The 23802-nt window shown below is 42.7% G+C and overlaps 1 protein-coding gene across 4 annotated transcripts in view; it reads left to right on the top strand.

Moving 5' to 3' along the window:
• Positions 1-23802, top strand: part of HTT (huntingtin) — a 115047-nt gene that overhangs the window by 84648 nt on the left and 6597 nt on the right. For 3 of the 4 annotated variants that reach the window (XM_053403374.1, XM_053403376.1, XM_053403375.1), the window contains 15 exons: positions 310-455; positions 2031-2208; positions 2917-3012; positions 4059-4246; positions 4646-4772; positions 5758-5858; positions 6519-6673; positions 9425-9564; positions 10177-10259; positions 11405-11535; positions 13126-13255; positions 14906-15061; positions 17264-17454; positions 17923-18037; positions 21603-21816. In XM_053403374.1, the coding sequence (XP_053259349.1) occupies positions 310-455; positions 2031-2208; positions 2917-3012; positions 4059-4246; positions 4646-4772; positions 5758-5858; positions 6519-6673; positions 9425-9564; positions 10177-10259; positions 11405-11535; positions 13126-13255; positions 14906-15061; positions 17264-17454; positions 17923-18037; positions 21603-21816 (2151 nt within the window). Of the gene's footprint in view, positions 1-309; positions 456-2030; positions 2209-2916; positions 3013-4058; positions 4247-4645; positions 4773-5757; positions 5859-6518; positions 6674-9424; positions 9565-10176; positions 10260-11404; positions 11551-13125; positions 13256-14905; positions 15062-17263; positions 17455-17922; positions 18038-21602; positions 21817-23802 lie in introns of those variants that run through there. The other variant, XM_053403377.1, reaches the window with a different exon arrangement.

A 23802-nucleotide genomic window follows, 5' to 3' on the forward strand; every position in this document is an offset into this window, starting at 1 on the left:
AAATCACACATCATTAAGGAAGGCAAGAATTCACATGCAAAGTATCTTAAGCATAACATTTATTAAGTTAAATAAGATTATATATAAGAGCTGCCAACTTTTATTGACTGCCACAGCTTCTCTGCCTGTAACAACTAGTTAATTGGGCAACGTTAGGGGGTTATGTTTGTTCCCGTATTCTACATTCATCCCAGATGATTTCTGCACATGCTATGGAATACCCATGAGATATTTCCCCCCCTATGCCCCTCAGTTTTAAAGTTTGATATTTGCAGATAACATTTTTAATGATATGTCCTTACTATGCAGGAGACCCAGGAATGTATCAATCTACAATGGTCTTATCTCGTGCTTTAAGTCAGCACCTGGTGTTACTTTCAAAACTGCCACCCTCTCTTCGCATTCCACCTGACAAAGAAAGTGACATTCTGAAGTTTGTTGTAATGTTACTAGAGGTAAGGCCACAAATATAGCAAACGGAATATTGCTTATCAATGTGTGTGTCATCAGAACCTTTACTGTAAAATAATCTAAGGTAATAGTTCTAGTGATTTTTGATTTGGGGAGTTTTATCTGCCATATTTCTATTGAGATGGCATATGTGGAAACTGTTTGAAAGTATGTTACAGATGTGAGCACGTGCAACACCTGTTTGGAAAGTGAATAGGGTGGCATCAACCTTTCCGTAGCCTTTTGCAGTTACCTGTAGTTTGGAATGGGTTATGTCTATTGTTTTCCTAATTAGGAGGGAGAGACAACATGCATATTACTACAGGAATAAAATATTCTGTAGTGGATGTAGGATGCATTGACTGGGGACTTGTCTACACCTACCACTGGAGGTGCCACCCACAAGTTGCACAGTCCCCCACCACTTCAGTGGCAGCAAGGGCAGAATCAGTTGGGGTGGCCAGACGGCACCAAGCCCCCGGGGATTCAGATAGGCAGAAGGAACCAGCAGTACTCACCTGAAGGGTGTTTCTGTGTGGGTGTCAGGATGGACCCGTGGCCACACTCTTATCTGCAGGCTGCCAGTCGCCATAGAAGTCACTGCACTGGCTCTGGGGTACCAGGGCCAACCTTTCTCTCTTCGTTGTGTTGCTTTGGCCCCTTGTTCCGGGTGTAATGCGAAGTTTGAACCAGGAGCTTTGCCCAGAAACAGAAACTGGAGCAAACAGGAAGCCTTCCTCTTTTAGCGGTAGGGAGAGAAACTTCCCACATGATGGGTAAATACAAGATGGGTGACACCTGGCTTGAGAGCACTACATGTGAAAAGGATCTAGGAGTCTTGGTTGACCACAAACTTGACATGAGCCAACAGTGTGACGCGGCAGCTAAAAAAGCCAATGCAATTCTGGGCTGCATCAATAGGAGTATAGCATCTAGATCAAGGGAAGTAATAGTGCCACTGTATTCTGCTCTGGTCAGACCTCACCTGGAGTACTGTGTCCAGTTCTGGGCACCACAGTTCAAGAAGGACACTGACAAACTGGAACGTGTCCAGAGGAGAGCAACCAAAATGGTCAAAGGCCTGGAAACGATGCCTTATGAGGAATGGCTAAGGGAGCTGGGCATGTTTAGCCTGGAGAAGAGGAGGCTAAGGGGTGATATGATAGCCATGTTCAAATATATAAAAGGATGTCACATAGAGGAGGGAGAAAGGTTGTTTTCTGCTGCTCCAGAGAAGCGGACACGGAGCAATGGATCCAAACTACAAGAAAGAAGATTCCACCTAAACATTAGGAAGAACTTCCTGACAGTAAGAGCTGTTCGACAGTGGAATTTGCTGCCAAGGAGTGTGGTGGAGTCTCCTTCTTTGGAGGTCTTTAAGCAGAGGCTTGACAACCATATGTCAGGAGTGCTCTGATGGTGTTTCCTGCTTGGCAGGGGGTTGGACTCAATGGCCCTTGTGGTCTCTTCCAACTCTATGATTCTATGATTCTATGGATGCATCCTAACAGCCATAGAGAAACACCCTTCAGTTAAGTACCAATGGTCCCATCTCATCTCATATTGTTTTTATTCCTTAGATACTTTCTTGGCATTTGATACATAAGAATATTCCACTAAGTATTGATCTTCAGACTGTGTTAGATTGCTGCTGTTTGGCATTACAACAACCTAATTTATGGAACCTGCTGGCATCAGTGGCGTATGTGACTCATGCCTGCTCTGTAATCAACTGTATCAGATTCATCATAGAAGCAGGTGAGTTGCCTGATGGAAGTAGTATGGGAAGCGCCTTCAATCAAAGGGGCCCATCCCAGAATCTTGTATCGTCCTAATACCTTTACAAGTTTCACCCTGGGACCTGGTCTGTGCATTGTGTTTGTTTTATTTTATTCACTCAATTTACATACAGCGGTACCTCTGGATACGAATGGAATCTGTTCCGGATCCCCGTTCGCATCCTGAAGCGAACGTAAGCCACATCTGCACATGCGCAGGTCGCTGCTTCCGCGCATGCGCGTGACGTCGTTTTGACCGTCTGCGCATACACAAGCGGCGAAACCCAGAAGTAACGCGTTCCGTTACTTCTGGGTTGCCGTGGAACGCAACCTGAAAGTGCTCAACCGGAAGCATATTTAACCCGAGGTATGACTGTACTGCCTTTCATCCAAAGATCATAGGGTGGTTTACAACATAAAACACAAAATAAAAAACACGAAATACAATCCCAAGTGCGTGTATCATCTTGTGCCCCTGCTTACTTACCTGGAAGTGAGTGAAGTTCTCAGTGTACAAAAATCCATGATATCAAATAGCTTCAACAAAATGTCATCAGTTTGTGCAATTCTGTCTTACAAAACTAATAGTATTTTTGTTCAGCTTGCAATTCAAATACTTGTCCAATAATGCTACTTCAGGGGAATTAAAGATTAGTGTTGAGGAATGCTTGGTGTGTCTCTAATACAGTGGCAGTTGAACCTGGAAATCAGCTTCTTAGTCCAGAAAGGAAGAAGAACATTACAAAACCTGCAAGTGAGAATGAAGTAGATCCACAAAGAGAAAGTAAGGAGATTCAAGCTTCAAATGTGCATATAATAGTGTTTTAATTTAACTAGTATAAACCTGTACTCACTTTTGTTTTAAATCTGTAGCATGTTTTATATCTTTGTACCATTTCTTATATATAGTTCCACGTTTACTACTATTGTTGAAATATTTGCCCATTTCATTTACATATTCTGTTGCTAGTTTATCAAGGCAAAGATTAGATGTAATGTTAAATGTGTGACTGCATTTATGTATCTTTTTAAGCTTTCAAAGTAGCACGGCCTGTGAGGCATGATAATGGCTTCTCTGGGCGAACGGTGTTCATCAGAGAAACCCACTTTCCCTATGTGTTATGATCTCAGGGACTAATTTTCCCTCTTTGAGCCTTGGAGGAAGAATTGGAAGAAATTTCCCTCCAAGCTGGCTACAGTGGTATCCCACTTCCCCAGAAGTTCTGGCTCAGGAGCAGCTGTTCTGCCAGCAGTGCTCCAGCTTGAAGAGATTTCAGTGCCATCCGCAGGCTGCTAAAACAGGCAAGGTGCTTTAACCAAAGCAGCTTTTCTCGTTGTGGAGTGAAGCTAATCACAATCTTATTGAAGGCCCAGTATTCCTAAAATACTGGTTCCTAAAATTGCTCTAGCTCGAGGCTTCCACAGAACTTCCTGGTCTGAATGCCTTGACTAAAACCTTCCGTCTACTAAACACTGCAGTACCAGATCCTGTTTCTACCAGATCCTGTTTCTACCCCACCCACCCACAGCCAGCTATTAATTTGAAAGTAAGAAAACGACACATTAAATGGATTTACACATTTAACATCACATCTACGTTGCCCTTCAGAATAGTTTTAATTGATACTGCTCTTACTGGTTTTTTAGATAATTGTGCAGTATGCACCATTTTTTATGGCTTGCCAGATGAAGTCTGTTAATGTGTTTTGTCAAGATAGCTGTTCTGACGCCACAGAGTTCTAGGGATAGATTGGAGCAATTTTGAATTTAGTATGTTTGCATGTATTGGAGTATTCTGTACTGAACTTTTGTATTCTTTCCCAATTCAAGAATTTGAGTATATTGCAACGACTTGTGAAATAGTAGCAGAGTTGGTGGAATGTTTGCAATCTGTCTTGGCTTTGGGGCACAAGAAAAATAGCCATATTTCAGCATTCCTCACCCCTGTTCTTAAGAACATCATCATCAGCTTGTCAAGACTGCCCATAGTAAACAGCTATGCCAGAGTTCCCCCACTGGTATGTGTTTAACTGCTAAAGTTGATGTTGAAAATTATTGCTGATCATACTGTCATGTTTTTTCTTGATTTTCACTAGGTATCTTTTTCTCACAGTAAATTATATAAGTATGTAAATTACACGTTTTCATGCCTAAAGGCCTCTATTGAAAATTTGGTGGTGGTCTTATGAGAATCTCTTCTAATAGGTTAAGAGCGGGAGTGTCATTTTTGGACATCGGTTCTTAGCTTCTTACACATGCAAAGAAGTCAACATGTCTTCTCTGTCTCCCTCTATGGTTGTTGACAAATCAGAGGGTCCTAGCTTAAAGACAAGAACCTGATGTTCTTAATGTCTGTGGAAAGGTAGGGCTCCAAATGGCAAGATATTTATATTTCTTTATGTCTCCATATTGTCCAGGTCTGGAAACTGGGTTGGTCTCCAAAGCCCACAGGTGATTTTGGCACAAATTTCCCAGAAATACCAGTAGAATTTCTTCAGGAGAGAGAAGTATTCAAGGAGTTTATCTATCGAATTAACACATTGGGTAGGTAGATAAACTGAGCTGAATATATAAGTTGTAGTTTAGTCTTTATTAATTTAAAACACCGTAGATGGTGAACTAACGTTATTTTAAACTGTTTAATACAAAGTAAGCCTTGGTTGTGAGTGGGTGACCTTGAGGTACCTTAGTATTTTGAAATCAGAGGCAAAGGCCTTTTCGATTTGCTGATCTGCTACACTGATCTGCTACACTGAACTCTGCAGTATGTGGCATACCTCATTAGGTCAGATTCTGAATATAGGACATGGCTTATCAGTTTTCAGTATTGAGATGCCCTTTTTTGCATATTGAAAAGAAACTTAAACTTCATAGAATCTGAAGGAACATTTTCAAATATAAATATGTATTTTGTGTTGACTTTATGCAACACTGCAGAATAAGTTACTTTTGCAATTTAAACCAACTTTCCACTTCGAAAGAAGAGTTCGTTTCCACATGCTTACAAAAATGTAGGTGGGGAGAGGGGAAATCTTTAGCCTCCAATATGAATGCACAGATTAGAGTGTGAGCATAGATAGAATTTTTACATTTTCCATAGGTTTTTTTTTAATGGGGCATATTCATAATCATAAAATGACATAACAAAAACCAGCATTCCACAGCAGAAAGCAGGCCATAATCACATGTGGATGGAATGTTGGGGTGTGGGAATGTTGTAGGTTCTCACATGGATAAAACTATGATTTCAAGGAAAGAATTTCTAGAACTGGCCAAAATATGCAATTATGGTTGCAGAATGCAAGTTTTATATGTTAATTCTACACATAAACTCTGTGTGTCATAAGGAGTCTTTACAGGTAGTTAGTTATCCGTATCTCTCCACCCCTGGCAGATAAACATACTATGTTTTCAGAGATTTCTAAAACTTCTTTTGTTAATAGCATAAAAATACAGCTGTGGAACCTATACTTTGGTAATTCTCTGTCATTTGAAGTGGTAACCATCAGTGGTTTGGATCTTCCCTCAGGGTGGACAAACCGCATGCAGTTTGAAGAGACATGGGCTACTCTTCTTGGTGTTCTTGTAACCCAGCCAATTGTATTGGACCAAGAGGAAAGCCAGCAAGAGGTAAAGTAATCCAGTGAATGGTTTTATTTTGTCAATTCCACCTCCATATTGTTGCCAATTTGGATTTTCCAGTAACACGACTGGAACAGACGGGCCTGTGTACAAAAGGAGACAGAGCCCCTAAGGGAAACTGAATAGAACATACAAATTGTCCTAGGAAGAGAGTTTTTTACATGTTTCTGCTCTTTAGTTGCAAATTGGAGCTCTGCCAAGAAGAAAGTTGTAAAGGTAAAGGTAAAGGGACCCCTGACCATTAGGTCCAGTCGCAGACAACTCTGGGGTTGTGGCTCTCATCTCGCTTTACTGGCCAAGGGAGCTGGCGTACAGCTTCCGGGTCATGTGGCCAGCATGCCTAAGCTGCTTCTGGCGAACCAGAGCAGCGCACGGAAACGCCGTTTACCTTCCCGCCGGAGCGGTACCTATTTATCTACTTGCACTTTGACATGCTTTCGAACTGCTAGGTAGGCAGGAGCAGGGACCGAGCAACGGGAGCTCACCCCGTCGCGGGGATTCAAACTGCCAACCTTCTGATCGGCTCTGTGGTTTAAAGAAAGTTGTAAGCCTAGCTTATTAGGTATGAAACGATGCTTCTTTGCAGGTTTTTCTTTTCCTATTGTAGAATTACACTCATAACTTTGGCTTCATGTGTTCATTTTTCAGGAAGATACAGAGAGGACCCAAATAAATGTTCTAGCTGTCCAAGCCATAACATCCTTGGTGTTGAGTGCCATGACAATACCACTTGCAGGCAATCCAGCTGTTAGCTGCTTGGAGCAGCAACCTCGAAACAAAGCTTTAAAAGCTCTGGACACAAGGTACGTCTGATGTTGGTGCCCTTCATGCTTGTCTGCGGTGATGCTTATCCCAACTTTTCTTTCCCTGAATTCTTTTCAGGATTTTTAAAAATTAGTTTTTCACACCAATGTACAAAATACAGCAATACAATATAGAACATAGCATTCTGTAGTGCTGGGGTGGCACATCCTGTTTCACCACTTGAGACAAAACAGGAAGTGCTGCTACTGGCATTGGCACCAATCTCTAGTTAGCTCTTGCATAATTTCCGCAAAATTTCACTGGAAATCAGTGCCAGTGTAGTTTCTTCACAGGTGGCAGGGATATGCTGGATGCCCGCAGAGGCACCGCCTCAGGGGCTTCTGCTACCTAAGGCAATGGCTCCACCCCGCCAAGTAGCTGGACCTGCCCTGGGTAATACTTGGTGGCGAACGCATGCATATATATTCACCCAGGAGGCCAAGGAAGCACCCACTGACTCCCATGATCACCCGTAAAGGCAGGTAAATTAATGTGTGGGAATGCCATGGCAGCTTCTCCACCCCTTTTACACACAGGAAAAGCAAGAATCCTAAAGGCCTCCTGGGTCCAGCACAAGACGTGAGCCCTCCTCCTCCAGTGTAGCAAAGAAACAAAAACTGGCCAGGCAGGATGGAGGCAGCCGAACAGGTGGGATTTCCCCCCTTTGCTGTCACAACCAAATTGGCAGGGTAGCTGGCAGCCCCCTCCTCCACCAACGCAAAACAATAAGAAACAGCAGCCTAAGAGATGGGGAGCCCTCCTCCTACAGTGTAAATCAAGGCACCAGAGAAGTGAGGAGTTTAGCTTTCCTCCCTATGTTGTGTGCATGTGACCAACTGACAGAAAACCTACTGCAGCCAGAAAGAGGGGGAGAGGGAAGGATCCGAGTCAGCAGAAAGACCCAGTGAACAGAGGGGAAGGGGCCACGTGCTGCATTTAGGCTGCCACTACTTTTGAATTATGGTGCTGGAGGAGACTCTTGAGGGTCCCATGGACTGCAAGAAGATCAAACCTATCCATTCTGAAGGAAATCAGCCCTGGGTGCTCACTGGAAGGACAGATCCTGAAGCTGAGGCTCCAAGTCTTTGGCCACTTCATGAGAAGAGAAGACTCCCTGGAAAAGACCCTGATGTTGGGAAAGATGGAGGGCACAAGGAGAAGGGGACAACAGAGGATGAGATGGTTGGATGGTGTTCTTGAAGCTACCAGCATGAGTTTGACCAAACTGCGGGAGGCAGTGGAGGACAGGAGTGCCTGATGTGCTCTGGTCCAGGGGGTCATGAAGAGTCGGACACGACTAAACAACAACAACTTACCACTACTTGGTAGTTTGCTCCTACCAAGATGGAAAGTGGGAGGGAAACCTCATTGGAAAGGAAAAGCAGGCAAGCTGGACGTAGTAAAACAAACTGCAGAGACGGGGCAGAGTGGGAAGTCAAGTGTACTGCAGCCAAGCAAGGCTGGCAATGCACACCCACCGTAACTCACCTTCTTCCAATGGCCATTAAATGAGTGTGTGATGCACCTTATGGTGAAGGCACGAAGCTCCAAATCAAAATGCCCTCTGGGACAAGAAAAAGCAAACAGATGAGCCTCACCTCTCCCAATCCCTATTCAAAATGTTTGCAGGGACAGGAAAATGCAGAAAGGCAGCCCACGGGGCAAGTGGGAAATCCATTCCTACTTCTTCTCTCATACCCCAAAGAGGGGAGAGGTTGACTGCCCAACCAACTGAAGAGGAAAGGATGGACTTTCCCAACTCCAGGAACTGCTCTGCACTGCAGAGCAGTATGAAGCCTCATGTGATTCCCTTTCGTCAATAAAGAAAATATGGGTTAAATTGGTTGCCTCAGGGAGGACACCAAGAAAGGACACCACACTTGCAGGTGTGGTAACTATGAGATAGTTGGTGACCCTCTGCAATGTTGTCAACCTTATTTTTGGAGGAGGGGTGCCTGTTAGAATTCCTGCTCCATCATTGCAGTCATGGAATTGTTGTCCTTCACATGAAGGTATATGTTTTGACTCCACAGAGTGGGAAGTGACAGAGTCAGGATGTTTGTGTTACTGTGTTCCATGAAGTAGAACTATTGTCCTTTGTCCTTTTCCTCTTTGCGGTCTGATGCTAGAGAGGGAGGGAGCCATGTTGCAGTGCTCCGTGTATGTTTATATGTAAATAAAGTAGATTAGCCAAAATGCTGAGTTGCTGAGGTCTGTCACGCTAACTACGCAGACTCTCCGGATTCCTAAGTGTGCCGATGTCTGTTGGCATCGGTCACTGTGATGTTCAGGCTGAAGAAAGCTTTTGAAGCTCCCGAACAATTGGCTAGGAGAGAGGGAACATGCTAATCTGGCATGTGTCTCTGCCAGGGTCCTACTCGAGTGTAGGACAAGCTCCTGACAGTGCCGTCCCACTGTTAAGGAATGCCCTCCAGGAGTCGCAAAGAGCGAATTTATGGGTAATAAACTCCCATGTTGTCTTACGTAATACCCGTATCTGTATAATGATAGGATTTTCTTTTCACAGCATTTGGTTAATTTTGAAATCTCTAAATTAGGCTAGTTCTAAGCAAATCAAGCCTAGGTTTGTTAATAGTTGATTTGCATTTTAAATTAGTTGATACGCCTTTTTCCCAGAAGTAAATCCTGTTATAAAAATAAAAGCTGATACAGTAGTCTTTTTATTAGTGAAGATTTCCTGACTGTAGAAGATGTTTTAGTCATTTATGATTATTTCTGCTGAACTTCAGGTTTGGGAGAAAATTAAACGTCATAAGAGGAATTGTAGAACAAGAAATCCAAGAAATGGCATCCAAAAGAGACAACATTGCCACCCACCACTTGTACCAAGCATGGGATCCTGTTCCGTCTCTTTCTCCTTCTGCTACAGGTACATATCCAATGGCTGCTTATGCAGAAGTTCTACAGTTTTTGAAATAGAAACAGAAAGTAACCTTAGGTTACTTGCAAGTATTCTTCAGACTTGAACTATCCTTGGCATATGCTCTTCTAACACCACTGGTGCGTCTTACTAAGTCTGGTTCTTGTCCACAGTAACTGGCAAAAGGAAATATGCAGCATCACCCAAATGTTAACTTCCAAGGCTCCAGGGAAGCATGCTGTCCCTGAATTTTCCCATTTGACATTGCTTCTGGAAGAGCCTTTCCCTCTGTTTAAGCTCGCCCTTTGGACCGGCAGTAGCCCTGCACCCACCCCTGCCTTACTGTACCTTGCGTCAGGCAAGTGGCTTCCAGAGAGTATATAAAGGTCCTCTGCTGGGCATTCCATTGAACCCAAAGGAAGCAGCTGAGGTTACTTAACATAACCCAAGTGATAGGAGAAATGGAGCATATCAGCAGAATCTCCAGCAGAGAGAACGCAAGTTGAGCATATCAGTAGCAAAAAAGGTCAGCATTATATGTTGACCACAGTGATAATGTGTACTTTCAGGCTTATTGTGGGCTTTGCCTAAAAGAATTTTGTATTTTTCTTTTTATTTTAGGTGTTCTTATCAGCCATGAAAAGCTTTTACTACAGATCAATACAGAGCGCGAAATGGGCAATATGGGCTATAAACTAGGACAGGTTTGTTCCAATGTCTATATTTAGCGAGAACCTTTGTATTCTTGACTTTCCAGAGTAACAAGAATTGCTGAATTACAATCTTGGGATTGTAGGATTATTATTTTAGGGGAAGACAAATTATGATTGAAAACAGAATGAAGTAGCAGAGCAGCAGACATGTGATCTTATCAACTCTGATGAGATAGCTCTGGCCATCAGAACCACTATTAGGATCTTCTGTAGAGGTTAGGGAGCAAGCTTCATACCAGATGTGTCTCCTATTCTTTGGGGGTAGGGGGAATTCTTACCTCCCTGTGGTCCCCATTCCTGAAAAGTGCATTGGTTGGGGGCAAGAAACAAATCTCACTCCCCCATCCCTCTGGATATCTATTGGTGGCTAAGGAACCATTGTATCCAACAAGATAATGGGAAACACCAGGATTATTTGCGGAACAAAGAGCAAACATCCTGTAAAGTTGCACTGGCTTAGCCTTATCATGTTGATAAGAAAAACCTATATTTGGAAGATATTTTTTGTGGTTGTAACAGGGTCAGTATTCCTCTGTGGGAGCCAGTAGGTAGGAAATTCTGCTTTAAGGCAGAAATCATTCTGCTTGAGGAACTGGTGACAATAGCATTTCTACACATAGTAGGAACTTACAGGTTTTACTATTTATTAAATTTCTATGCTGCCCTTCATCTGAGGATCACAGGACAGTTTACAATATAAAAACACAGAAATGCATGCCATAGTAACAAACAAAAACCTAAGTGGCATCAGACCATGTTACTTCAACTTTGTTTGGGTTGCTAACTTAGAAGGGGGCTGGTTGCAGTTAGGCTAGATTACTAATCACACCAAGGCTTGATTACTGTCATATATGGGGCTGCGTTTGAAAGTTCTCCAGAAACTTTTGCTGGTACAGGCTGACATGAGCCCCCAGCAAACATACTGCATTAACCTTTCCATTATCGGTTTCCAGTTGTCTCTGGGCACAATTCTAAGTATTTAGGAGAGACGCTGCCTACAAATGCAAATGTAATGATATCATCATTTGTATATAGACTAGAAACTAATTTGAGGTTTTTCATTATGTCAAAGTGTGAGGGCATTTTAAGAAGTAAAAATACTGAATCACTTAACTTACTTTCCCCTCTTGTTTAAGGTCTCTATCCACTCTGTGTGGCTAGGAAATAACATCACTCCACTGCGGGAAGAAGAATGGGATGAAGATGAAGACGATGAGAGTGATATGCCTGCCCCTTCCTCGCCACCATCCTCTCCCATGAATTCCAGGTTTTGATTTTTTCTGTGCGCGCACACGACTGCCAGCTCTGCTCCATTTGCCAACCCCACCTGCCTGCCAGCCCCAGTTATCCCACACCTGGCCAACACCTCCTCCCTTTACACCTCACCTGCCTCCTCACCTGCCACCCCATGGCTCACCCCCACCCACTTTTAAAGGCAGATGGGAGTCACTTCAGAGAGCAGTTTGGCAAGCTGATCTCTGAAACGCCTCCCACTCTCTTTTGAACTTCAACCCATTCTTGCTCGAGTGCCTGCTGCTCTGTCCTGCTGGAGCTGTTGTGGCCGCCTCTATGATTTTATTATATAGTAAGATATATTTGTTTGTAATTGGAATACTCTGCAGTTAGTTTTTGTTGTAAAACAAGCCTTTATCGGGAGAAGCTGGCAACTCTCCCGGTCTCCCGGCTTGGTCTACGGTGACCTCCCTGGCTGCAATCCCCGCAGGATCCAGGCTAGGTCTCAATAGGCGACATCTCCCAGCGTGGGAGATGCACACCCCCTCCCTCCTGCTTCCCTGGCAGGGAAAGGAGAAAGTCAGAAACGTCCATTTACATGCTTTTATTTCTGACTTTGCAGCACTACAGAAAACATGTCCGTTCACTTCAAAATCCAGCAAACAAGTGAGACGCAAGAGGAAGGTCTCATATTACACACTGAGCAAATTCCGGTGAACTGCCCTGTGAACTGACTGTAACCTTGTTTCCCACAGTCAGCCCCATCATGTGATGTAAACAAGCTGGCTGTCTCATTATGATCTCATACAATATGATCTCATATTGTAACAGTTTTGCATTCAGAAGTGAAAATCCTTTTGTGTCTTCATTAATCAGTGGATATATTGATTGGTTTTTGATAGATGATAGATAGATAGATAGATAGATAGATAGATAGATAGATAGATAGATAGACAGACAGACAGACAGTCACATCTCCCTTAATTACCAAAGACAATATTCATTTCTAAGGGAGACTATTTACAGTAAACATTTCAGCACTGAATAGGGGGTAGCTGCTTATTTTATTCTTCTTGCATTTAACCTTTTCAGCTATACTCGAAAGTCTTTCTCATCCACTCTAATCCTAAAGAAGACTCTGCCTTTCAGTAGTTGCAAAAGGCATTACTGCCTGTAACAAATATTCAGTTATTGCCTCAAGTTTCGGCAGAATGGGATCATTTCAAATGTATTGCCCTGCTCCCACTCTAGCTACAGTTCAATAAAAGGTTGATTGGATAGTCCTACGTTACAGCACCGTTTCCCTATTAATATGAATCTTAACCACATCCACAATTGACTTCCTGGTTGGCCTTCAAGTGTGCTCTTTGAGAACACAATTAAATGACATGTTTGTCAAAAATATCAAAGCGCTGCCTTTGTTGCTAGTAGGAACTTGGAGCCAGAAATACATTGTCCTACCTGACGGCAGATCTCCATTCTCTAGTTCCAACAGCTGAATGAGTGCTTCAAATTCATGGCAAAGCTGTTTCTCCTCCCTAAGACTCTTCGGTGAACATGTTTAGATTATTATAAGATAACTGCAATGTACTAGCTTATTAACTGTGCTTGTATCTGGTTATAGGAAACATCGTGCCGGTGTAGATATACATTCCTGTTCTCAATTCTTGTTGGAGTTGTATAGTCAGTGGATTCTGCCCTCCAACCCAGGCAAAAGGACCCCGGTTATCCTCATCAGTGAAGTTGTCCGATCTGTAAGTATCATACTGTTTTCAGTGTTTTCATTGTCTTATTGAATGAATATATTGTTCTGAAATTTTGGTGAATAAAGGGGGAAAAACGTGTAAGTTCAGAAGCTTGCTGGGCAGCTTAAAGTGAGTTGAATTGATTTGGAACAGGATCTGTTGGCAAATTAACCGGGAGGAACTGGACTGAAGGGAAACTAACATGAGGTGATCTGGACTGGGGTGCAAATTAACCGGAGAACCTACCGTATATTGTATATATGATTGCAATTCCCAAATCTTAACACTATTTTGGGCTGTCATAAATAAATGCTTCTGTTTGTTTAAATTTGCCTACAAATTCCAATGCTTTAGTATGGATTACAGGTGCTAAGTAGAGTTCTAAAGATTGGTGGACAGCAAGCCTGGGATGATCTGGTTCAGTTCTTAAAGAGCAGTGAAATTTTAACAGACCTTGGGACTTGATTACACAATTGATATACTGTAAGGCCAGCAATCTAATCTATTTTCATTATTGGAACAGTCCTAATCTTGAGCACAAAGGTTCTAAAATTAGAGATTTCAAGATCTATTGGACATTTCAAGAAGTGCAAAGCTGAAGCCAGTCACTGAGCAGGCTGACCTCATATACTCATGGGGTTTGAGTTAACTACAGTGGTACCTTGGTACTCAAACGGCTTGGCTTCCGAACAAATCGGCTCCCGAATGCCACAAACCCGGAAGTAAGTGTTCCAGTTTGTGAATGTTTTTCGGAAGCTGAACATCTGACGCGGCTTCCACTTGAGTGCAGGAAGCTCCTGCAGCCAATTGGAAACTGTGCCTTGGTTTTCGAACAGATTCGGGAGTCAAACGGACTCCCAGAATGGATTAAGTTCGAGAACCAAGGTACCACTGTATATCTGAGGACCACAAAAAGTGGTTGATAGCATCTCTACAAAAAAGGAAATTGGACACCATTACTATTGGTGAGGAAGGTGGTAGATGATCCTTTGAAAGAATGGGAAAAGCAAACAAAACAAAGATAGAGGTTGGAAAAGCAGCAAAGCATTGCAAGCAATGAAAGTGCTTCATCTGCCTGATGAAAGATACCACCCTATAATATGATCCCAAATTACAAACTTTAATGTATCACTTCTCCCCTCCCCATTTTTGGGGGTATGGTTCTTTAAAGTCAGCTCAAGGCTACCAATTAAATAGCTGCATGTAAGTATTCTGGATGTGGAGGGATTTTATTTTTTAAAATTTCTTCATAGGATTTTTCACTCTTCCTTAACCAAAAGGTCTCAGGTCAGTTTACCACAATATAACACACAGTTATAAAAACAGAATGGATTTCCCAGTCGCCACATATCTCAAACTGGGAGGGAATCTCTCCTACTGGTGGAGAAAAAAGGCAGCTTCATTAGCTATCTCCAAAGTCCAATATAATCTCCATCTCAGAAGCAGAGAAAGAACTCTCTCGGTGATCTCAGTGTTCTTTTTGTGATAATCTTAACACACACATTTTTTAAAAAAATAATGAAATATTTTAACATTTTTACATTTGAGCTTCTTTCTAGTAAAGTTGCATTCATATATGTTATATATACTTGATTGAAATGACTTGTTATATAAACAACTTTAAAAAGACTTATTTTGTAATGTTTTTTGTACTTGCAGCTTTTAGCAGTATCTGACTTATTTACAGAAAGGAATCAGTTTGAAATGATGTACACAACATTAACAGAACTGCGGAAGACACACCCATCAGAAGATGAAATCCTTATACAGTATTTGGTTCCAGCTACATGTAAGGCAGCTGCTGTTCTTGGAATGGTAGGATTTCTTTTAATTTACAAGTCATTTCCCAGTTCCATTTCAGTCTGGTTTCTGGCCTAGTAATGGGACTGAACCAGCTGTTGAGGAGGAGCACATCCCTGTTGATTCTGTTAGAATTCTCAGCGGCTTTTTAATAAGTTTGATTTGATTTGATATTTGTATTCAATTTTTCCAATAACAAATGTTGAGCACGAAGTGGCTTACAATAATCACAATAGCATTAGGAGGGGTGAACCATTGTAAACACTATCATATCAACCACAAGTTACATATAAATAAAGCAAGCAACAATAAATTCATCAAAACAATACAATTCAAAATAATAATTTTCATCATAAGGGCAAGACAACAGACTCTTCCAGAAGTTGCTCTTGTATACATGTGGAAAGGTATAAAATGTCTTCCTTACAGTTTCCTATCTGGGTAGCGCCAAATAGCACACAGACTGCATTTGACATTAAAGCTGCTCCTCTCCTCTTTCCCTTCCTTAAATGCAGTGTAAGATTAGATAGAGAGGGGGCCATGTAAGCAGGAGGAAGAATCTCCTTCCTCTCAGGAGAGACATCTGTGCCTTCCTTTCTTGACCATGGTATCCTTCAGGGCACTGTGCTCCACTTCCTCCCTGTATGGCTGGTTCCAGAATGTGGTCTTGGAGGGTGGTAGCTCTATAGTATCTGTGTGGCCCTGTTCTTCTTCAGGGATTGGAGGTGGTTGCTGATGCTATGAATGGGTTGGGTATTATCTTGTCACGTGATGGAGGCAAGAGAACAAAGAACTCTGGGAAGCAGGCGTGGTCACGCCTCATTTTTCTCTCTCCTGCCTGAAGGAGTGATTCGTTTTCCGACTCTCACTGATCAATTTACATCTCATGGGGAAACATCAACTGGAGTTTGGTATCATCTGTGTGCAGATAACTCTTCTATCTCTTTTATTAACCCAACACAATTTTAAAGGGCATTGGATGTTAATCAGTTAAAGGCTGAACATTTTCCCCTGGCGCCTAAAAAGTGTACAATGAAGGTGCCAGGCAAACCTCCCTGGGGAGAGCGCTCCACAAACAGGGAGCCACTGCAGAAATTGACATAATTTAATGTACTTTGAGGGTATTTCTTACTCTATACCCCCGAACATTGTCGAACTATCAAGTCTAGAATGAAAGAGGCCAAAAAATACCTACATTCTCCCCCACACCACCCCCCAAGATCTTAGCAAAGCACACTGGAATTTGTCAATCCAGAACAGTGGTTTCCTTTTTGCTATGGTGGCCCACAAGTCTAAATTTACTTGGTATAGTAATCAATTGATTTATTGTCCCATGAAGTTTGGACCTTTGTTCTTCAGCGGCCATTGGTTTAGTGCATTTTAACCTGCAAATTTGCCTGTTAAATTTACTGAACACCCTTATTGATGTGGTTTACTTACAAAGTAATTCAAAAAGTTTTTTTGTTTGTGGGTATGTAAGACTCTAGCCTTTCTGACATTCGGTTACATATTTCAATATTGCATTATAATATGCCAAGAAAACAAAAAGTTGGAAGAGGTATTCATCATACTAGTTAAAGATTACAAGCAAAAATTATTTTGGGTTTACTTATAAGTCCCACTTGCACAGGCCTTGCAACCCACCCGCTGGAGAGTCCTGATTAGAACAGATGTGGGTGACGTCAGTGGCATTTTCTTCTTAAGGAGCAAAAGTGGGGGAGCAGAGTAGGGTGTCTGTATAAATGACCAGGTCTCCTGGCTCCTGGCCCGCAACTGCTTGCTGCATGTGTCCCTTGGGGACAGAACATCCTTTGCACATTTTCCCAGTTTTGTTTCCGGATTCTGGCCCTTCTCCTCAGTCTTTCTCTTGGTTTCAGCACAATGTGTAAGGGGCAGAATCTTCCAAGCATTCAAGCCACATTTACTTCCCAGGACACAATATAAGAGCACTCGGACCTTTAGCTTACCATATGACACACCAGGAATTACTGGTGTCATGTATTTCAATATAAAGCTGTTTTCCTTCAAAATAATACCACATGTCAGTGAATGGATAGAATGTTAATGACTTGGACATATTTCATCATACTTTAGAATATTTTATGGATTTTAAAAACTTTTGCATCGTTATTTTATGTTAATTGTTACTAACTTTATAGTTGCCAGCTTGTAAATTAATTCAGCACAATTTTGCATCTATTGTTTCACACCCACTAGGATAAAGTGGTAGCAGAGCCCGTGAGCCGCCTGCTGGAATCAACATTACGCAGCACTCACATGCCAAGCCGCATAGGAGCCCTACATGGAATTCTTTACATCCTTGAGTGTGACCTTCTTGATGAAACAGCAAAGCAACTTATTCCAATCATCTCTGAATATCTGCTTTCCAATCTAAGAGGAATATCACAGTAGGTGTTTATGTAATAATGTACTGTGGCTTTCATTTAACAGAATTTCTGAGTTGTGGAACTGAAAATGCAACACAACCTGATGTGGTTAACCTCTTCAGTCTGCTTTAATGGACATTTTAGTAAAAGTTATCAGCAAGCTTGAAACAGCGGGTAAAACTTTAGAAATCGTTAGCATCATATGATACTTTGATCTTGCATAAATATGTGGCTACCAGTCACCTAGCCAGGGAAACTTCCTTTTTAACAAGAGCAAACAGTTGGTTTGATAGATAGTGTATATTTAAAATTTTAAAAAATGCTACAAGAACCATAAAACAGTTATTTCTTCTAGTCACTTCTTCTGAGTCTCATTAGAAAGAGTTGTAGTTCCAGCTATGTAAGGATTATAGAACAGAGCACTTGATTTTAACGCTCTATGGGAAGACTCCAGCCCACTGATATATCAATGTTTCTCCTTTTTAACAGCTGTGTGAACACCCACAACCAGCAGCATGTCTTGGTAATGTGTGCAGTGGCATTCTATTTAATAGAAAACTATCCTCTCGATGTAGGGCCTGAATTCTCTTCAGGAATTATACAGGTAGGTATGGCGTGTGAGAGAAAGACTTTGCATTCGCTTTTATCTTGAGAAGTAAAATAGAATTGATCAATTAGCATAAATGGAAGGATTTAACAATATTTTTGGGTGGCATGCACATTTGTGGTATGACAAGGCTAAAGCGCATAAAAGTTTCAAAAATCATATTGTCAGAAAAGCACTATTAAATGTCTGGGTCAGATATAAGGACTTGCTGGAAAATAAGACTCCAAGATGGCTATCACCTATGGAAGCTAAGGCAGTTAAAAAGCTAAATATGGAGTCGAAATGGCCAAGATATTGGGAAATCTTGGAAAAGGAAGGGGACAAATTGAGATTGCAGAGTTTTGAAAAACTAAAAGGGAAGGTGAGAGATTGGTTACATTACCATCAAATAAATGAAGTGTTTAAATTAGATAGTAAAATAGGCTTCCAGGTGGAAAAATCAAAATTAGAGACTGAACTGTTAGAATCCAGTACTAAGAATTTGTCAAAAATGTATGATCTGCTGCTGAAATGGAATACACAAGATGAAATGGTAAAATCAAGTATGATTAAATGGGCTCAGGACATTGGTCATAACATCATGTTTGCTGATTGGGAAAAGTTGTGGACCACCGGGTTGAAGTTTACGGCGTGTAACGCCTTAAGAGAAAATATAATGAAAATGATTTATAGGTGGTACATAACCCCAGTCAAGCTTGCAAAGATCTACCATTTGCCTGATAATAAATGTTGGAAATGTAAAGAAAAGGAAGGTACATTCTTTCACCTCTGGTGGACGTGCCCGAAGATTAAGGCATTCTGGGAAATGATTTATAATGAACTGAAAAAGGTATTTAAATATACTTTCCCCAAGAAACCAGAGGCCTTTCTCTTGGGTATTGTCGGCCAGGGGGTGTTAAAGACAGATACAATTTTTTTTATGTATGCTACAACAGCAGCTAGAATACTTATTGCAAAGTACTGGAAGACACAGGATCTACCCACACTGGAAGAATGGCAGATGAAGGTGATGGACTACATGGGTTTGGCAGAAATGACGAGCAGAATCCGAGACCAGGGAAGAGAAGCGGCGGAAGAGGAATGGAAGAAGTTTAAGGATTACTTAAAGAAATACTATAAAATTAATGACAGTTAGAATGATGTTGGGCTTAAAATAAATGGTTACTATTAGTAATGGTTAAGACAGAGAGAATAAGGATGATTAATATAAATTTATAGTAAAATAAGGGAAGATTCGCTGAATAATTGTAAGAACTTGGAATACAGAAACGGGAAGCAAGAGGAAGTCGAGGAAGTAAGGTTTAAGAAATTAGGACATGAAATGGTACTGGTTTTTTGTTCTGTTAATGTTTGTTGTTTGTTTTTGTATGTTTTGTTTGTGTTAATATAAAAATTGTTTAATAAAAAATATTATAAAAAAAAAAAAGATCAATTAGCATAAATGACCATGGCAGAATATAAGGAAACGACCTTCAACCCATAATAGTGTGCTTGTGTACTTACTATGCATCAAGTGGTGTGAATTTAGCCTATTCTTGGAGAGCATAGCTGAGAGCTGGTGCGACCTCAGTTACCAGACTGAAAACACTTTGGGAGGTTGAATTTCACAGCTGCATGTAAGGAGATATTGTGTCCGCTGTGGTTAAGGTTTATCAGGTAGAGCCTGGCTGTGTGTTTGTATCCTCATGTTCCTCTTGTACCTTTGCCCACCTTCGTCTGCTGCAAAATGTGACAGGTGACTCCACTGAACCTTCCGTGCACCTTCTTAAGATTCACTTCATTATAATACTGGTGAATACCAAACCACATTAGAAGCCTGCCGCTGTGTCATAGTTATTTCCCACCATCCTGTGAATGAGCTATTTGGGAATAAGGGGAAATGTCGAGCAAGTTGGATAGTTTCCTGCCACTTCAGTCTGAGAAAAGGCCCTCTTTGGGGGTATAATCTGTAAAAATGCTTGTGAGAGAGAGGAGCCCAGTGTGGTGCTAGACTTTGCTGTAGTAGTAGTAGTAGTAATAATAATAATAATAATAATAATAATAATAATTTATTATTTGTACCCCGCCCATCTGGCTGGGTTTCCCCAGCTACTCTGGGCGGCTTCCAACAAAGATGAAAAATACACTAAAATGTCACATATTAAAAACTTCCCTGAACAGGGCTGCCTTCAGATGTCTTCTGAATGTCAGGTAGTTGTTTATCGCTTTGACATCTGATGGGAGGGCGTTCCACAGGGCGGGCGCCACTACCGTGAAGGCCCTCTGCCTGGTTCCCTGTAACTTGGCCTCTCGCAGTGAGGGAACCGCCAGAAAGCCCTCAGAGCTGGACCTCAGTGTCTGGGCAGAACGATGGGGGAGGAGACGCTCCTTCAGATATACTGGACCGAGGCCGTTTAGGGCTTTAAAGGTCAGCACCAACACTTTGAATTGTGCTCGGAAACGTACTGGGAGCCAATGTAGGTCTTTCAAGACCGGTGTTATATGGTCTCGGCAGCCGCTCCCAGTCACCAGTCTAGCTGCCGCATTCTGGATTAGTTGTAGTTTCCGGGTCACCTTCAAAGGTAGCCCCACGTAGAGCGCATTGCAGTAGTCCAAGCGGGAGATAACCAGAGCATGCACCACTCTGGCGAGACAGTCTGCAGGCAGATAGGGTCTCAGCCTACGTACCAGATGGAGCTGGTAAACAGCTGCCCTGGATACAGATTTGACCTGTGCCTCCATGGACAGCTGTGAGTCCAAAATGACTCCCAGGCTGCGCACCTGGTCCTTCAGGGGCACAGTTACCCCATTCAGGACCAGGGAATCCTCCACACCTGCCCGCCTCCTGTCCCCCCAAAACAGTACTTCTGTCTTGTCAGGATTCAACCTCAATCTGTTAGCCGCCATCCATCCTCCAACCGCCTCCAGACACTCACACAGGACCTTCACCGCCCTCACTGGTACTGATTTAAAAGAGAGGTAGAGCTGGGTATCATCCGCATACTGATGAACAGCCAGCCCAAACCTCCTGATGATCTCTCCCAGCGGCTGCATGTAAATGTTGAAAAGCATGGGGGAGAGGACAGAACCCTGAGGCACCCCACAAGTGAGAGCCCAGGGGTCTGAACACTCATCCCCCACCACCACTTTCTGAACACGGCCCAGGAGGAAGGAGCGGAACCACTGTATGACAGTGCCCCCAGCTCCCAGCCCCTCAAGACGGTCCAGAAGGATGTTATGGTCGATGGTATCAAACGCCGCTGAGAGATCCAGCAGAACTAGGAAACAGCTCTCACCTTTGTCCCTAGCCCGCCAGAGATCATCAACCAGTGCGACCAAGGCAGTTTCAGTCCCATGATGAGGCCTGAATCCCGACTGGAAGGGATCCAAATGGTCCGCTTCTTCCAGGCATGCCTGGAGTTGTTCACCTGTGCTTCATAGTGGTAATAAATGGTGCTTTGTCATAATGAATTGGCTGTTGTTGAGCTCTGTTGTATTTTAAATTGAGTTTCACATATTGGCCTTACTGTTGTGATTCCACACCTGTCTATGGATATTTAAATTTATTTCCTGTTTGTTTCAGATGTGTGGAGTGATGTTGTCTGGAAGTGAAGAATTGACACCATCCATTATTTATCACTGTGTCTTGAGAGGGTTAGAACGGCTCCTCCTTTCAGAACAACTCTCAAGGCTGGATTGTGAATCATTAGTTAAACTGAGTGTAGACAGAGTGAATGTGCACAGCCCACACAGAGCCATGGCAGCATTGGGGTTAATGCTGACATGCATGTATACAGGTATGGATCTCTTCACATGTTTTCAGTGCTGAAAATGCACACCTCATAAAGTAACACTTCCCAGGAACTGTTTTCATAGCACATACATTTACTTTTTTTCATATTCTCAGTAATGTGTAGCCCTCTGGAGTAAGGATTATCAAGGTAATCCTGACCCAACAGTGAAATAAATGCTAGATTACTTCTGTTGCCTCCCACTTTCTAATTATTGCCCCATGATGTGTAGGTAAAGTGGGACAGTGAGAGATGGTTTCAAAAAGATGGTACTTTCTATAACCTGCTAGCAGATTCTTCCTTGGACATCATCTAAGACAGGGGTCAGCAAACTTTTTCTGCAGACCTTGTGGGGGGCCGGACTATATTTTGAGGGGAAAATAGATACCCCCCCCATTACTCTCCCCTCCCTTCTCCACAGCACCGGACAAGCCCCAGTGGCTGCTTACCTGTGTGGCTGCTTACCTGTGCCTTGCGAGTGGCAGGGGCTGGCAGCAGCGGAGGGACGATAAATGGTGTGAAAGGGCTGGCTCTGGAGAGGGGCTGCTTAAAATGGCGTTCAGCCAACCGCGGCTCAACGAAGCCCAGCCCCCTTCCTCCTCTAGGCAGGGCGGGGAGAAGCCAGGAGGAGGGAGGGAGGAGGCGCCACCATGGTGTGTGAGAGGGAGGGGGGTGGAAATGGCACAGCCCGAATGATCAGAATCCATGCGGCGATTCCTGGACCGTCTGCGGGCTGGATCCAGAAGCAATTGGGCTGGATTTGGCCCCCGGGCCTTAGTTTGCCGACCCATGATCTAAGATCCAAGGCAATGATAGAGAACTCAGTGGCCAGAAGAATAATTTGGCTGAGGAACTAGGACATAGATCTTGGCCAGACTGGCAAATTTCCCTTTTGCAAGAACTGAAGTATTTGGTGAGCCAGTTGAGGCAGTCGTCACCGAAACTAGACACACGCACATATACACCCATGTTGCTGACAGCCAAAAAAGGGACAAGTGAAATAAAAAATCCAACAAGCCTCTTTATCAACAAGCACATACCTTTGGAGTATTCAAGCCTTGATGGAACTGCATCTTCAAGTCATCGGGCAAGAAATCTAACCAATCGTCCACTTGTTTCTCAACTTCTAATTACATGCAAGGAAAGAGCGTACCTCCACATAAGACCAACCATTTGGTCACAAACTGGTCACAAACAGCAGTGGGCCAGTGTGTCCAGAGGACAGTGTCTGGAGTTTACCCTCTGGAATTTGCCTAATAATAATAATAATAATAATAATAATAATAATAATAATTTATTTCTACCCCACCCATCTGGGGTTTCCCCAGCCACTCTGGGTGGCTTTCAACAGAACATTAAAAACAGAACAAAACTTCAAACATTAAAAACATCTCTAAACAGGACTGCCTTCAGATGTCTTCTAAAAGTTGGATAGTTGTTTATTTCCTTGACATCTGATGGGAGGGGCGTTCCACAGGGCAGGCGCCACTGCCGAGAAGGCCCTCTGCCTGGTTCCTTGTAGCATCACCTTGTTTGAGGGGTTTAGTGAAACATCAAGCCTTCAGCAGGACAATTCAGCACCTAGTCTCAATCCCAAGCTGTTATCTTCAGGATGTATTTTGGTTCCCCACCCCCTTTGGTGCTTTTTACAACATAGCACAAGGAACACCTAGCCAAGGACCTCTTGAATATTTCTAAGATTGTGGCCCAAGTCCAAAGTGGGTAGCTTGTCTGCTGGGTATGTTGAAGACAAGAGTTTGTGGCTTGCATACCCACTATGGCATAAATAGGCCTTCTAGAAGTCAAGCTGTTCTGGGATGCCAGAAAGCACATTCAAATAGAGTGCTGCCCTCTTCCTTAGAGAACTTGTCTTAATATCAGGGCACTTCAGCAATGATGGTGGGTTCCCTTCCTGGCTATTTGTTCAGGCCAGGCAGGAGGTTATATAATGAATGGTGGTTCCAGATTCAGCATTCAAACTCTGGTAATCCT

Source organism: Podarcis raffonei, chromosome 9, assembly GCF_027172205.1.
Source record: "Podarcis raffonei isolate rPodRaf1 chromosome 9, rPodRaf1.pri, whole genome shotgun sequence".
Lineage (NCBI taxonomy): Eukaryota > Metazoa > Chordata > Lepidosauria > Squamata > Lacertidae > Podarcis > Podarcis raffonei.